A 12916-nucleotide genomic window follows, 5' to 3' on the forward strand; every position below is an offset into this window, starting at 1 on the left:
GCTGACCTCTGGGTTAGATTAGCTAAGGTATGCAACTAATGACTGGTTGTCTGACTGTCTGAGGAGCCTGAGTGGACATAAAATGCCTGTTTTTCAAACGATCCTAAACGTCGGATTTCAGACTACGAGTAAAAATAGGGCAGGATGAAGCCTTACAGACAAAAAGGTCCCCTACTGTACACATGCATATGATCTCACTACATTAGAATGTGACCCAGTCTGTGTTCAAGAACTTATTATTTAAGTTCGGTCGATGTAGAGAATATTCAAATTTTAATCGTATACAGACGAACATGCAACAAATAAAGCATATTTTTACTCTGGTGCACTAAATGGCCGTTGGTACCTCCCACACTCACATTTACAAATCAAATGTACAGCCTAACAGCTCGGGCAGTGCGCAATCATCTGACATATATTAAGCCAAAGTGTAGAACGTGTTCCTCTAGCTGCTGTGTTAGCTGACCACAGTGCCATGTGAAGTAATAAGAAGTGGTTACACAACTGCTTGCTAACTTCCCTTTTAAATGCGCGATATTCTTTTCGGCAAACCGGACGACTAAGCTTCCATACAAAGTTATGTGCTGAGCAAAAAGGGCAATAGATATGACTAACATTATATTTCTAAGCAGGCTGCTAGGCTGAAAAAAGCCTGCCATTGTGACCGAACAAAACCTGTTTCATTTTAACAGATAAGCCAGACAGCACGGGACAAACAAGCCAGTGGTGGTGACTACTGCAGACCATTTTTAAACCACTTGCATGAGAATGATAATCTGATCTTCTGGCCTACACAGGATTCACTGTTTTCACAGCTATTGCTCTACAGTCAGTCATGGATATTGCTTAATCAGCTGTTTCTCTCCTTTGGCGTACTTCCTTTTGTGTTTCCTGTGTATTAGTTCCTCTGTATCAGCCTTTGGTCACTTCCACTAGGAAATGCATGAACCAACTTTATTATATTTAACAAAACATTTTGTAAACAAAGTGTAGTATACACCGATCAGCTATAACATTAAAACCACCTCATTGTTTCTACCTTAACTGTCCATTTTATCAGCTCCACTTACCATATAGAAGCACTTTGTAGTTCTACAATTACTGACTGTGCTTTGTTAGGCCCCTTTCATGCTGTTCTTTAATGGTCAGGACTCTCACAGGACCACCACAGAGCAGGTATTATTTGGGTGGTGGATCATTCTCAGCACTGCAGTGACACTGACATGGTGGTGGTGTGTTTGTGTGTGTTGTGCTGGTATGAGTGGATCAGACACAGCAATGCTGCTGGAGTTTTTAAACACCTCACTGTCACTGCTGGACTGAGAATAGTCCACCAACCAAAAATACCCAGCCAACAGCGCCCTGTGGGCAGCATCCTGTGACCACTGATGAAGGTCTAGAACAGGGGTGCCCAAATAATTCCTTATAAGGGGCCAAAATTTAATCTCAGTGAGGGGCCACGGGCCAAAACTAAAAGTTATTTTAACTAGGGCTGGGCGATATTGGAAAAAAAAAAAAGATTCTGATTGTGTTTTTTTTTTTTTTGTTGTTGTTGTTGTTTTTGTATAATGCAATTGAAAAAAAAAAGACTTTTTTTGCATTTTAATTTAAAAGACTGCAGAAGTGAAAAAATAGTAACAGCACCACCTATAATTATCTTTTCAAGGGACTCAAACTTTATAACAATAACAATATAACAATTAACAATAAACAGAAATCTTAATTAGCTATATGCTTTTTAGGAACAGCTCACAAACAACTCACTTTAAGTAATTTGCAGCAGAACCTCCTTACATTAAGAAAAGTGCAAAGCTACAAAAAGTTCTTTACAGATTTCTTAAAAGAAACACAAGCCTGTTTACTGTTTTCACCAATGAAGTTAGTGTATCAGTATCTACACTGGGGGACCACAAGTAATCACTCAGCTTTCATTTTGTCCCCTTGTGATTGGGGGGTGGATGGAGGGGCACATTCCGCTTCTAACAATATTGACTACAACTCCCATGCTCTCACAGACTGTCACGTGACTACCACAAGTCCCCGGTCAGTCAATTCTGATCGGTCCTCCCACTCCGGAGTTTTGATTCAGTTCAGCTGTGTTCGATTCCATGAATCTTAATTAAACTCTTCTGTTTGTGAGTCTCGTTGTGAAGTTTTGCCGATCGTGTTTGCGCTCCTTATTTCTGAATCTAACTATTACCGTGTATGACCCTTGTTGTCTTCCGTTTACTGTTTTTACTCTTTTGATATTAAACTGACATGTTGGTATTTTAATTAAAATATAAAGTATGTAAACAATCGCGATTGTCACATTTCTAACATCGTGTGAAAACGTTCATTCGAATTAATCGTGAAAATCGCCCACCCTAATTTTAATATTGCATTAAATTTAAAAATATCACGTTTTTGTTGTTAAATAAAACACTACTGTTTATTCTAATTAACAGTGCTTTTATTTATTTCAACGGATGATAGATGTTTCTTTTTAGGAGCAGAAATATTTGAACAAATGTAAATTTGTAAAGAAAAACATGCAAAGCAAAATATATACTGTATATATACGTATATACCATCAATATTCAAATATTCAATATATTCACCTTTCCTCGCCACTGTACTTTGAGAACAGGTGTGCATGTTTTGTTTCGTAATGCTGACGGATGTTGTACTCCTTTAGTGCAGCCACTCTCTATCCGCAGATGAGGCAAACTGCGGTTTAATCTATTTCGGTGAAAAAATATTCAAACTGTTTTTAAATGTTCGTTTATCCAATGCCACTGCCTCATACGCTCCATGATTAACAGCCTCACTCGTGTCATCATGTCTGCTGACAGGAGCTCCACAGCGCCCCCCTCTCCTATCCACTGTCTCATGTAAAATTGTGGTCAGCCAATGAATTGCAGCTAGCGTTATAGGCAGTTCAACACTGTTAAAAGAAATTCCCAGCTACTGACAAAAGTAAGCGCTACTTTGATATAGTGAGGCGGGCCAGAAAAAAGAGACGGCGGGCCAAGTTTGGCCCGCGGGCCCCAAATTGGGCAGCCCTGGTCTAGAAGATGACCAACTCAAACAGCAGCAATAGATGAGCGATCGCCTCTGACATTACATCTACAAGGTGGACCAACTAGGTAGGAGTGTCTAATAGTTTAAAAACTCCAGCAGCGCTGCTGTGTCTGATCCACTCATACCAGCACAACACACACTAACACACCACCACCATGTCAGTGTCATTACAGTGCTGAAAATGATCCACCACCTAAATAATACCTACTCTGTGGTGGTCCTGGGAGAATCCTGACCATTGAAGAACAGCATGAAAGCAGGCTAAAAAAGTATGTAGAGAAACAGATGGACTACAGTCAGTAATTGTAGAGCTACAAAGTGCTCCTATATGGTAAGTGGAGCTGATAAAATGGACAATGAGTGTAGAAACAAGGCGGTGGTTTTAATGTTATGGCTGATCAGTGTATATACTTAGAAGTAGTAGTAGTTACACATCAACTTAATCAAAACAATGAATAGTAGAAATACAGACTCCAAAACGGACAGAAATGAAATAAAATAGTGTAGCGGGTATTGAAGCATTGTTATGTCGATTAGCTTTCCTGTTGTTCTAAAGTAAAATTTGCAGTTTCAGGGTTTGAATCCAGGGCTGGGCTGACAAATACAGAAGGTGCATGGAGTTATGAGAACCTAGCTATTGGGCCGGACACATATCAGTGCACACTTAGCGCTGGTCCCGAGGCCGGACAAGGTACTGATCAGTCCACGTCTATTTTAGATTATTATGGCTACATGACTTTCGTCCCCACGTTTAATAAATCTATTTGCATTGACCCTGCTTTAACATTTAACACCCCGATTGTCAATGATTCAAGCATACCAACCAATTAGACAGAATGATTGATTTTGCTTATTTAAATGTTATTTTATTTATCCCTGTAATTGCATTACTTGCATCTCTATACTTAGAGCAATGTAAAGGCTTCTTTCCTGTTATACTAAACATCTAAATGTATAATGGCTTCACTGAGTAAAAATAATACATTACCACAGTTCAAAGATTTAACACCTGATATACATGAACAGATGATTTCTATATCTGACCTATTTCCGTGGCACAACTACTGGTGTAATAAGAATAACTCTTCTCCAGTCTCATTTTAATTACACATGTTGATGAGACCATTGGGAGCCCTGAATCTGATACGCCAGTAAGTGAATGTAATCAAGAATAAGAGCAGGTTTTATGTTTAAAAGACATTAAGATGCATGTATGTGTGTTTCTAAAGTAGAAATTCCTAACTGTTCAAATCTCCAGTGGTAAACAACTGAATCTGTAAGAAAAAGTAGAACGGTACCAAGAAAAATGTAATGAACAGCAATAACGTCAATAAGTAATGTTTACTACATGGTAATAGAGTGGCACAGTATCATAGCAGGTAGTGTAGAGGTCACACAGTTCCAGGATCCTGAGAAATGATTAGGTGCTAGCTGTCTACTAATAGCTAATTAAATAATAGAGATGTAACTGGTATTGTAAGAGCATTAACTTATATAATAGCTAATATAATAATAGAGATGTAGCTCCTTTTGAGAGCATTACTCTCTCACTCATTTTCTTAACCGCCTATCCCTGCTTTTCAATGGGCGCAAGGCATACAGTAACACCCTGGACGGAGCGCCAGTCCATCGCAGGGCAGACACACATACACACACACACCCATTCACCTATAGGGCAATTCAGTGTCTCCAATTAACTTGACTGCACGTCGTTGGACTGTTGGAGGAAACCGGAGCTTCCGGAAGAAACCTCCGAAAACTGTACCGAATCAATAATGCGGATCACGCTCCGCCGGCGACCCCGAACGGGAGCAGCTGAGGATATAGATAGATTTCAATCAACTACTTTACCCTGGACAGGGTCGCTGCGGGTCAGCAGAAATCCAATCCAATGCAGGCCTTTGGTCAGCCCTTGACATGTCAGCCAGTCATGTTTGTGTAGATGCCCCGCCAGCCAATAGTACTTCAGAAAACCATTGACACTTAAATGGTAAACACGCCCAGTCACAACTTTTGAAAGTGTTGCAGGCATCAAATTCTAAATGATATTCTTTGTCAGTTAAGATGAACAAATACCAGATTCTTGTTTAAAAAAAATTGCATTTTACAAAACGTCCAAACGTATATGGGTTTAAAAGTAGAACTACAACTACTACAGGGTAACTCTGTAGGCCACAATATATATACAGTACCAGTCAAAAGTTAGGACACACCTTCTCTTCAGTGGTTTTTCTTGATCATTTTTATTTTCTAGATTAATACTGAAGACATCCAAACTATGAAGGAACACACATGGAATTATGTAGTGAACAAAAAAATGTTAAACGAACCAGAATATGTTTTATATTTGACCAACTCTACCTCTGCACAGCACAACTGATGGTCTCAAACACATTTAAAAAAGCAAGAAATTCCAGAAATTAACTCTAGACAAGGCACAAACATTAATTGAAAACCATTCCAGGTGGATACCTCATGAAGCTGATGCCAAAAAGTGTGCAAAGCTGTCATCAAAGCAAAAGATGGCTACTTTAAAGAATACAAAATATAAAACATATTCTGGTTTGTTTAACACTTTTTTGTTTACTACATAATTCCATATGTGTTCCTTTATAGTTTGGATGTCTTCAGTATTAATGTACAATGTTGAAAATTAAAAAAAAATCAAGAAAAAACACAGGAATGAGAAAGCGTGTCCAAACTTTTGACTGGTACTGTATATAATATATATCCACAGGGGGGGAAACATCTATACATCTTGTTTTATATATATATATATATATATATATATATGTGTGTGTGTGTGTGTGTGTGTGTGTGTGTGTGTGTGTGTGTGTGTATATATATATATGTGTGTGTGTGTGTGTGTGTGTATATATATATATATACAGTATATATACACAGGGGGGAAACATTGGGATATGCAGTGTCAACTTATACACACTAAGGTGCTAAAAATATGCTTAGTATGTTAGTATGTTAGTATGTATACTGTTTTGGACATCACAAGATGCTTACATCACTGTGTTGGGACTGTAATTGGAAACAGCTGTCAAAATTACTAAAATTACTTAATATAGGCATTTCTAAAACTACATTTATGATAGTAATGATAGTATTCATAGTACTTTGTTGGTTTTACAGTGCTGTTTAATGGAAAGTATGTGTGTTATGCAGTGCAGAGGTGAATTCTTTACTTACATGGTCTGCATTCCTGTCGGAGTTGATTGTTACTCTAGAAGACATGGTCCCTGAGATCAGAACTAGAACAGATAGACTTTATATTTTCCCTTAGTTGATAAAATAGTGCCGGGCAATAAAAATCGGCTGTCATTTGGCTCTTAGCATCTCCTCCGGTCCTGTTATTGAAGCAAACCAATGCGCGGCTCAATGCTGAGACTGGAATGAGCTCAGCTATGTGCTAATGTCCGGATTTTCTTCAAATAATCCACATTTTCTCTTTTATAAACGCACATATGTGAATAAAACATGAATATGTGAAGTAAATCCTATATATCGGCATCAGTCTGACTGGAACAGAGGCTCATTTTTGTTAATAAATGATACAATGTCCTGTGCAGTTTCCATTCATAGCCTGTAGCAGCACTGCTTCCCATTACCTAGCCTGTGTTCCTACAATAGCTTTTCGTTCCTCAGTACTCGAACCGACTATCAAAAAAATACCACAAAAAAAACCGTGTAATTATGATATTATATTCCGTATGTTGAATTTAAAGCAGTCGGTTGTTTTTTGTTTTTTTTTGCTTTTTCGTTTGAAGAAGTGTCTATCGTTTAAAGCAAACCGCTCCCTCACAAACAGGCTCTGTCAGAGATTCCCTCTCTGTACATGTCCACGAAAAAAATCAATAAAGACCCTAAAAACAGCAGCTTACAGTCCAGAACGAACACCTTTTTGTTCATGTGTGGTTCACCCTAGTCGAAAAGTATTTCAACAACGACTAGGCGTTAAAAAATATATAAAAATATAACAAAATGTCGCTCCGAACATCCCCCGGGCAGCTGCTCATAAAATCTCCCTCCTAGAAGCGAGTAACCGACACGCGCGCGCACGCACACGCGCTGAAACACACCAGCATCGAGGAAGCGCGTCAGTACAGAGAGAGACTGGGCTGGGCAGCTGTGCACGCGCACGCGCACGCGTGCACGCGGTTTCTTAAAGAGACAACACGCCCTTTCATTCATATACACCGATCAGCCATAACATTAAAACCACCTTGTTTCTACACTCGCTGTTCTACAATTACTGACTGTAGTCCATCTGTTTCTCTGCATGCTTTGTTAGCAGTCTTTCACCTTGTTCTTCAATGGTCAGGACCCCCACAGGACCACTACAGAGCAGGTATTATATGGGTGGTGGATCATTCTCAGCACTGCAGTGACACTGACATGGTGGTGGTGTGTTAGTGTGTGTTGTGCTGGTATGAGTGGATAAGATAAAGTAATGCTGATGGAGTTCACTGCTGGACTGAGAAAAGTCCACCAACCAAAAATATCCGGCCAACAGCACCCCGTGGGCAGCGTCCTATGACCACCGATGAAGGTCTAGAAGATGACCAACTCAAACAGCAGCAATAGATGTGCGATCGTCTCTGACATTACATCTACAAGGTGGACCAACTAGGTAGGAGTGTCTAATAGAGTGCTGCTGTGTCATATCACTCATACCAGCACAACACACACTAACACACCACCACCATGTCAGTGTCCCTGCAGTGCTGAGAATGATCCACCACCTAAATAATACCTGCTCTGTGGTGGTCCTGTGGGGGTCCTGACCATTGAAGAACAGCATGAAAGAGGGCTAACAAAGCATGCAGAGAAACAGATGATCTACAGTCAGTAATTGTAGAACTACAAAGTGCTTCTGTATGATAAGTGGAGCTGATAAAATGGACAGTCAGTGTAGAAACAAAGAGGTGGTTTTAATGTTATGGCTGATCAGTGTAATACAAAGCAGCGGACTGGGTTTTGCTGGTAGGGTGCACAGCACTACGGTAGCATGTGCTAGAACACCAATAACAGTTTAAGTTTAAAAACAATTACTCAGTGCAGCTTTTTTCCCAAACCCATTGCTATCAGGTGCATAAATGTATTAAATGAAGTAAAACGTATGCTTCTGTGGTATGGTGGCTTGGTCACTGTCACCTCACAGCAAGTAGGTCCACTTTTTGATTCCCAGATAGAGCAGTCTGGGTCCTTTTGCGTGTTCTTGCCATGGCTGCACAGGTTTCCTCCTGGTGCTTTGGTTTCCACCCACAGTCCAAACACATTCAGTTGTGTTTGTGTGTGTCACGGTGGGGCTAAGGACTAAACAAAGACAAGACAAAGGGGGCGGACACACACGCAGAGATGTAGGGCAAGATATTTATTAATGAACTAAACAAGGGAATGACAAGAGTATGGAACATGAACTAGGTACACGGACTGGGAATATAAACTAGGGATACAGACTAAACATAGGTTAGGAACATAGGCTAAACATAAGCTAGGAACATTGGCTAAACACAGGCTAGGAACACTGGCTAAACACAGGCTAGGAACACTGGCTAAACACAGGCTAGGAACACAAACTAAACATAAGCTAGGAACACTGGCTAAACGCAGGCTAGGAACACTGGCTAAACACAGGCTAGGAACACAAACTAAACATAAGCTAGGGACATTGGCTAAACACAGGCTAGGAACACTGGCTAAACACAGGCTAGGAACACAAACTAAACATAAGCTAGGGACATTGGCTAAACACAGGCTAGGAACACTGGCTAAACGCAGGCTAGTAACACTGGCTAAACGCAGGCTAGGAACACCGGAAAATAACCACCATAAACCAAAATAACCCCTGCCAGCCTGTTCCTCAGCTCTCCTTTTTAAACTGGTCCCTGATTAGGAACAGCTGGGGCTGATTGCTCAGGGGGACCAATCAGGAGTGAGGCATGGCAGGAGTGAGTGTACTCACAGAGAAGAGGGGCGTGGCACACATGAGCACACCAAGGCTAACAGTGTGACAGTGTGTGTGTGTGTGTGTGTGTGTCATCCGGCCCTAGCAGAACCGTGTCTGCTGCAGGCACTGCCAATTATGGTCGCTAGATGGCGCCCAGCCGGCCAGTGGCAACGCCGAGTTTCGAACCGAGAAGTTCAGAATCTTGGCGCTGGTGTGCTAGCGGAATATTCTGCTGCACCACCTGGCCGCCCAAAAATGTCACAAGTTTAAATGCAATTCCAGAATTTTTTACCCACCACCCTCCAAAAAATCTGTGTTCTATGTTGTAACAAATGGGCTAGACGTGACAAAAGGAGGCGGACACACACGCAGACAACATTTAATAATAACAACATCAAAACACAATACAAGGGTACACAAGACAAGACACACTAACACATGACCTAAGCTAATGCTAAATGCTAACACTAATCTAACCACATGAACGATGCTAAAGCTAAACACAAACCCTAAGCTAAGCTAACAGACTAACACAAAACATGAACAAGACAACCACTAAACAAGACTTTTGAGCACAAACAGGAGCATGGCCTAGACAGGAGCATACCAAACCAAAATCGTGACAAGTTAAAGTCAAAATAGCCTCTGCTAGATGGTCCGTAGCTGCCTTCTTAAATTCCCTGAGTATTAACCCTAAACAAGGTGCAGCTGTGGATCAATTAGCAGGAGACCAATCAAAATGAGGAGGCGTAGACAAACAAAAGCCTCCTTAGGAGAGGGTCGTGGCACATAAACTCTAGGGCCATAGAGGCTTGATTCGTGACACATGTTATATTTTAATGACACATTTTCAGAAAACAGGCAACAGACTAATGAAAGAACTCGAATGTGTAATTTTATTCAAACACAGAGGTATGGACTGTCATTTAGTCTAATAAAAACAGTTGCAAAAAATTATTACTGTATATCCCTGTCCTGCCATGAGTTAAAAGCATATGTAATCTCAGAAATCATGTTCTCCTATAGACATTAACAATCAAAACCAGCGTACAGTCTATGTGATTGCTGAAAGAACATGTTAAATTCCTCACAGACAGTGACTGCCCATATTTGTTTTTCCACCAAATGCTATTCTGGCAGGGTTAATAAAAACCAAAGAAGTCAGAGAAGGTTTGTGTATTGTTTTGGCCATTTAATTTTCATTTGAGTAACAACATTATTACAACTCCTTCACAAACGGTATGTTTCACCAGTCATAAATGATACATAACTTTAAACTGTAAAGCAATTAAGTGTACATTACATTACAAGTGTATTCATACTCCTTTCTGTAACCAAATGGCAGAATGGAACAAGATGATATTACAAATTAGATTCAGCAATTCTTGGAACAACAACGTAATCTCAGACGATTCTTAGATTCTACATCAAGGGACAACTCAAGACAATGACTGTAACCACTATGGGAACACACAGGAAACAAGAAGCAGGAAGACACAATGACAAAGAACTAAGCAGACCCTACACTAACCTTATGCTAATGCTAACACTATGCAAACACTAACTACAAACCATACAGAAATGTAATATGACATAGACCGATCAGCCATAACATTAAAACAGCCTCCTTGTTTCTACACTGACTGTCCATTTTATCAGCTCCACTTACCATATAGAAGCACTTTGTAGTTCTACAATTACTGACTGTAGTCCATCTGTTTCTCTGCATGCTTTGTTAGCCCCCTTTCATGCTGTTCTTCAATGGTCAGGACCCCCACAGGACCACTACAGAGCAGGTATTATTTAGGTGGTGGGTCATTCTCAGCACTGCAGTGACACTGACATGGTGGTGGTGTGTTAGTGTGTGTTGTGCTGGTATGAGTGGATCAGACAAAGCAGCGCTGCTGGAGTTTTTAAATACCGTGTCCACTCACTGTCCACTCTATTAGACACTCCTAGCTAGTTGGTCCACATTGTAGATGTAAAGTCAGAGACGATCGCTCATCTATGGCTGTTTGAGTTGGTCATCTTCTAGACAGTCATCAGTGGTCACAAGATGCTGCCCACGGGGTGCTGTTGGCTAGATATATTTTTGGTTGGTGAACTATTCTTAGTCCAGCAGTGACAGTGAGGTGTTTAAAAACTTCAGCAGCATTGATGTGTCGTATCCACTCATACCAGCACAACACACTAACACACCACCACCATGTCAGTGTCACGGCAGTGCTGAGAATGATCCACCACCCAAATAATACCTGCTCTGTAGTGGTCCTGTGGGGGTCCTGACCATTGAAGAACAGCATGAAAGGGGGGTACCAAAGCATGCAGAGAAACAGATGGACTACAGTCAGTAATTGTAGAACTACAAAGTGCTTCTATATGGTAAGTGGAGCTGCATAGCAGCATAGGGTTTTATAGCAGCAGAGATATAAAAAGAGTAAGGGGCAAAAATGCAATATTGTGCAAGTTGCAATACTGTGCAAAGATGTGAGCAATACAGTCACTAAGTAGTTGTATGAGTCCAGGGATCAAGACTGTGTTGGTTGTGTGTGTATCGGTGTGAGTGAGCGTATGTGCATGTGTGTGTGTGAGTGAGTGTATGTGCATTGTAGTGAGTGTGTGTGATCGTATGAGTGTGTATATACAGTATATACATGTGAGTAATAATGTGTCACAGTGTAAGTATGTGTGCAATTAAGTATGTGAGTGTATGTGTGTGCAGACATCCCAAGTCTCCTGGAAGTTCCGTGAGTCTCCCGCATATACATAGCGGCTCCCTGATGCCCCCAAGTCAGATAAAATCTCCCGGAATCTAGAACGAGCGGCCAAGAGCGACACACACGCGTGCAGGCGACACAGACTTTTTTCCCCCGATCGCGTATTAAATCCGTTATCTGATATACAATCTAGTGCACTGTGTAGGGAACATAAATCCGTTATCTGATATACAATCTAGTGCACTGTGTAGGGAACATAAATCCGTTATCTGATATACAATCTAGTGCACTGTGTAGGGAACATAAATCCGTTATCTGATATACAATCTAGTGCACTGTGTAGGGAACATAAATCCGTTATCTGATATACAATCTAGTGCACTGTGTAGGGAACATAAATCCGTTATCTGATATACAAATTAGCGCACTGTGTAGGGAACATAAATCTGTTATCTGATATACAATCTAGTGCACTGTGTAGGGAACATAAATCCGTTATCTGATATACAATCTAGCGCACTGTGTAGGGAACATAAATCCGTTATCTGATATACAATCTAGTGCACTGTGTAGGGAACATAAATCCATTAACTAATATACAATTTAGTGCACTATGTAGGGAACATAATTAATTATGCAATACACTATCTAGTGCACTATGTAAGGAACACAAATTATCATCTAGTTATACTTTCTAGTGCACTATGTAGTGAACATGAATGCGTTATATATTACACTATCTAGTGCACTATGTATGGAACATAAATCCGTGATCTGATATACAATCTAGCGCACTGTGTAGGGAACATAAATTTGTGATCTGGTGTACAATTTAGTGAACTGTGTAGTGAACATGAATGCGTTATCTAATACACTATCTAGTGCACTACATAGGGAACATAAATCCGTGATCTGATATACAATCTACGTAGTAAACTGTGTAGGGAACATAAACCAATTGTCTAATTCACTATCTAGTGCACTACATAGGGAACATAAATTCGTATCTAAAATACGATCTAGCGCACTATGTAGGGAACATAAATCCGTTATCTGATATCCAATCTAGTGCACTATGTAGGGAACCTAAATCCGTTAACTAATACGCTAAAGCATTATGTAAGAAACATAAGTCTATTATCTAGTACACTATCTAGTGCACTAAGTAAGGAAC

The 12916-nt window shown here is 40.3% G+C and overlaps 1 protein-coding gene across 1 annotated transcript in view; it reads right to left on the reverse strand.

Moving 5' to 3' along the window:
* The window catches only part of mark4b (MAP/microtubule affinity-regulating kinase 4b), a 95515-nt gene extending 88398 nt beyond the window's left edge, over positions 1-7117 (reverse strand). The window contains exon 1 of the mRNA XM_063016225.1: positions 6265-7117. Coding sequence (XP_062872295.1) covers positions 6265-6309 — 45 coding nt within the window. The 5' untranslated portion in view covers positions 6310-7117. The remainder of the gene's footprint in view (positions 1-6264) is intronic.
* Positions 7118-12916: the final 5799 nt, after the last annotated feature.

This window comes from Trichomycterus rosablanca, chromosome 20 (assembly GCF_030014385.1).
Source record: "Trichomycterus rosablanca isolate fTriRos1 chromosome 20, fTriRos1.hap1, whole genome shotgun sequence".
NCBI lineage: Eukaryota > Metazoa > Chordata > Actinopteri > Siluriformes > Trichomycteridae > Trichomycterus > Trichomycterus rosablanca.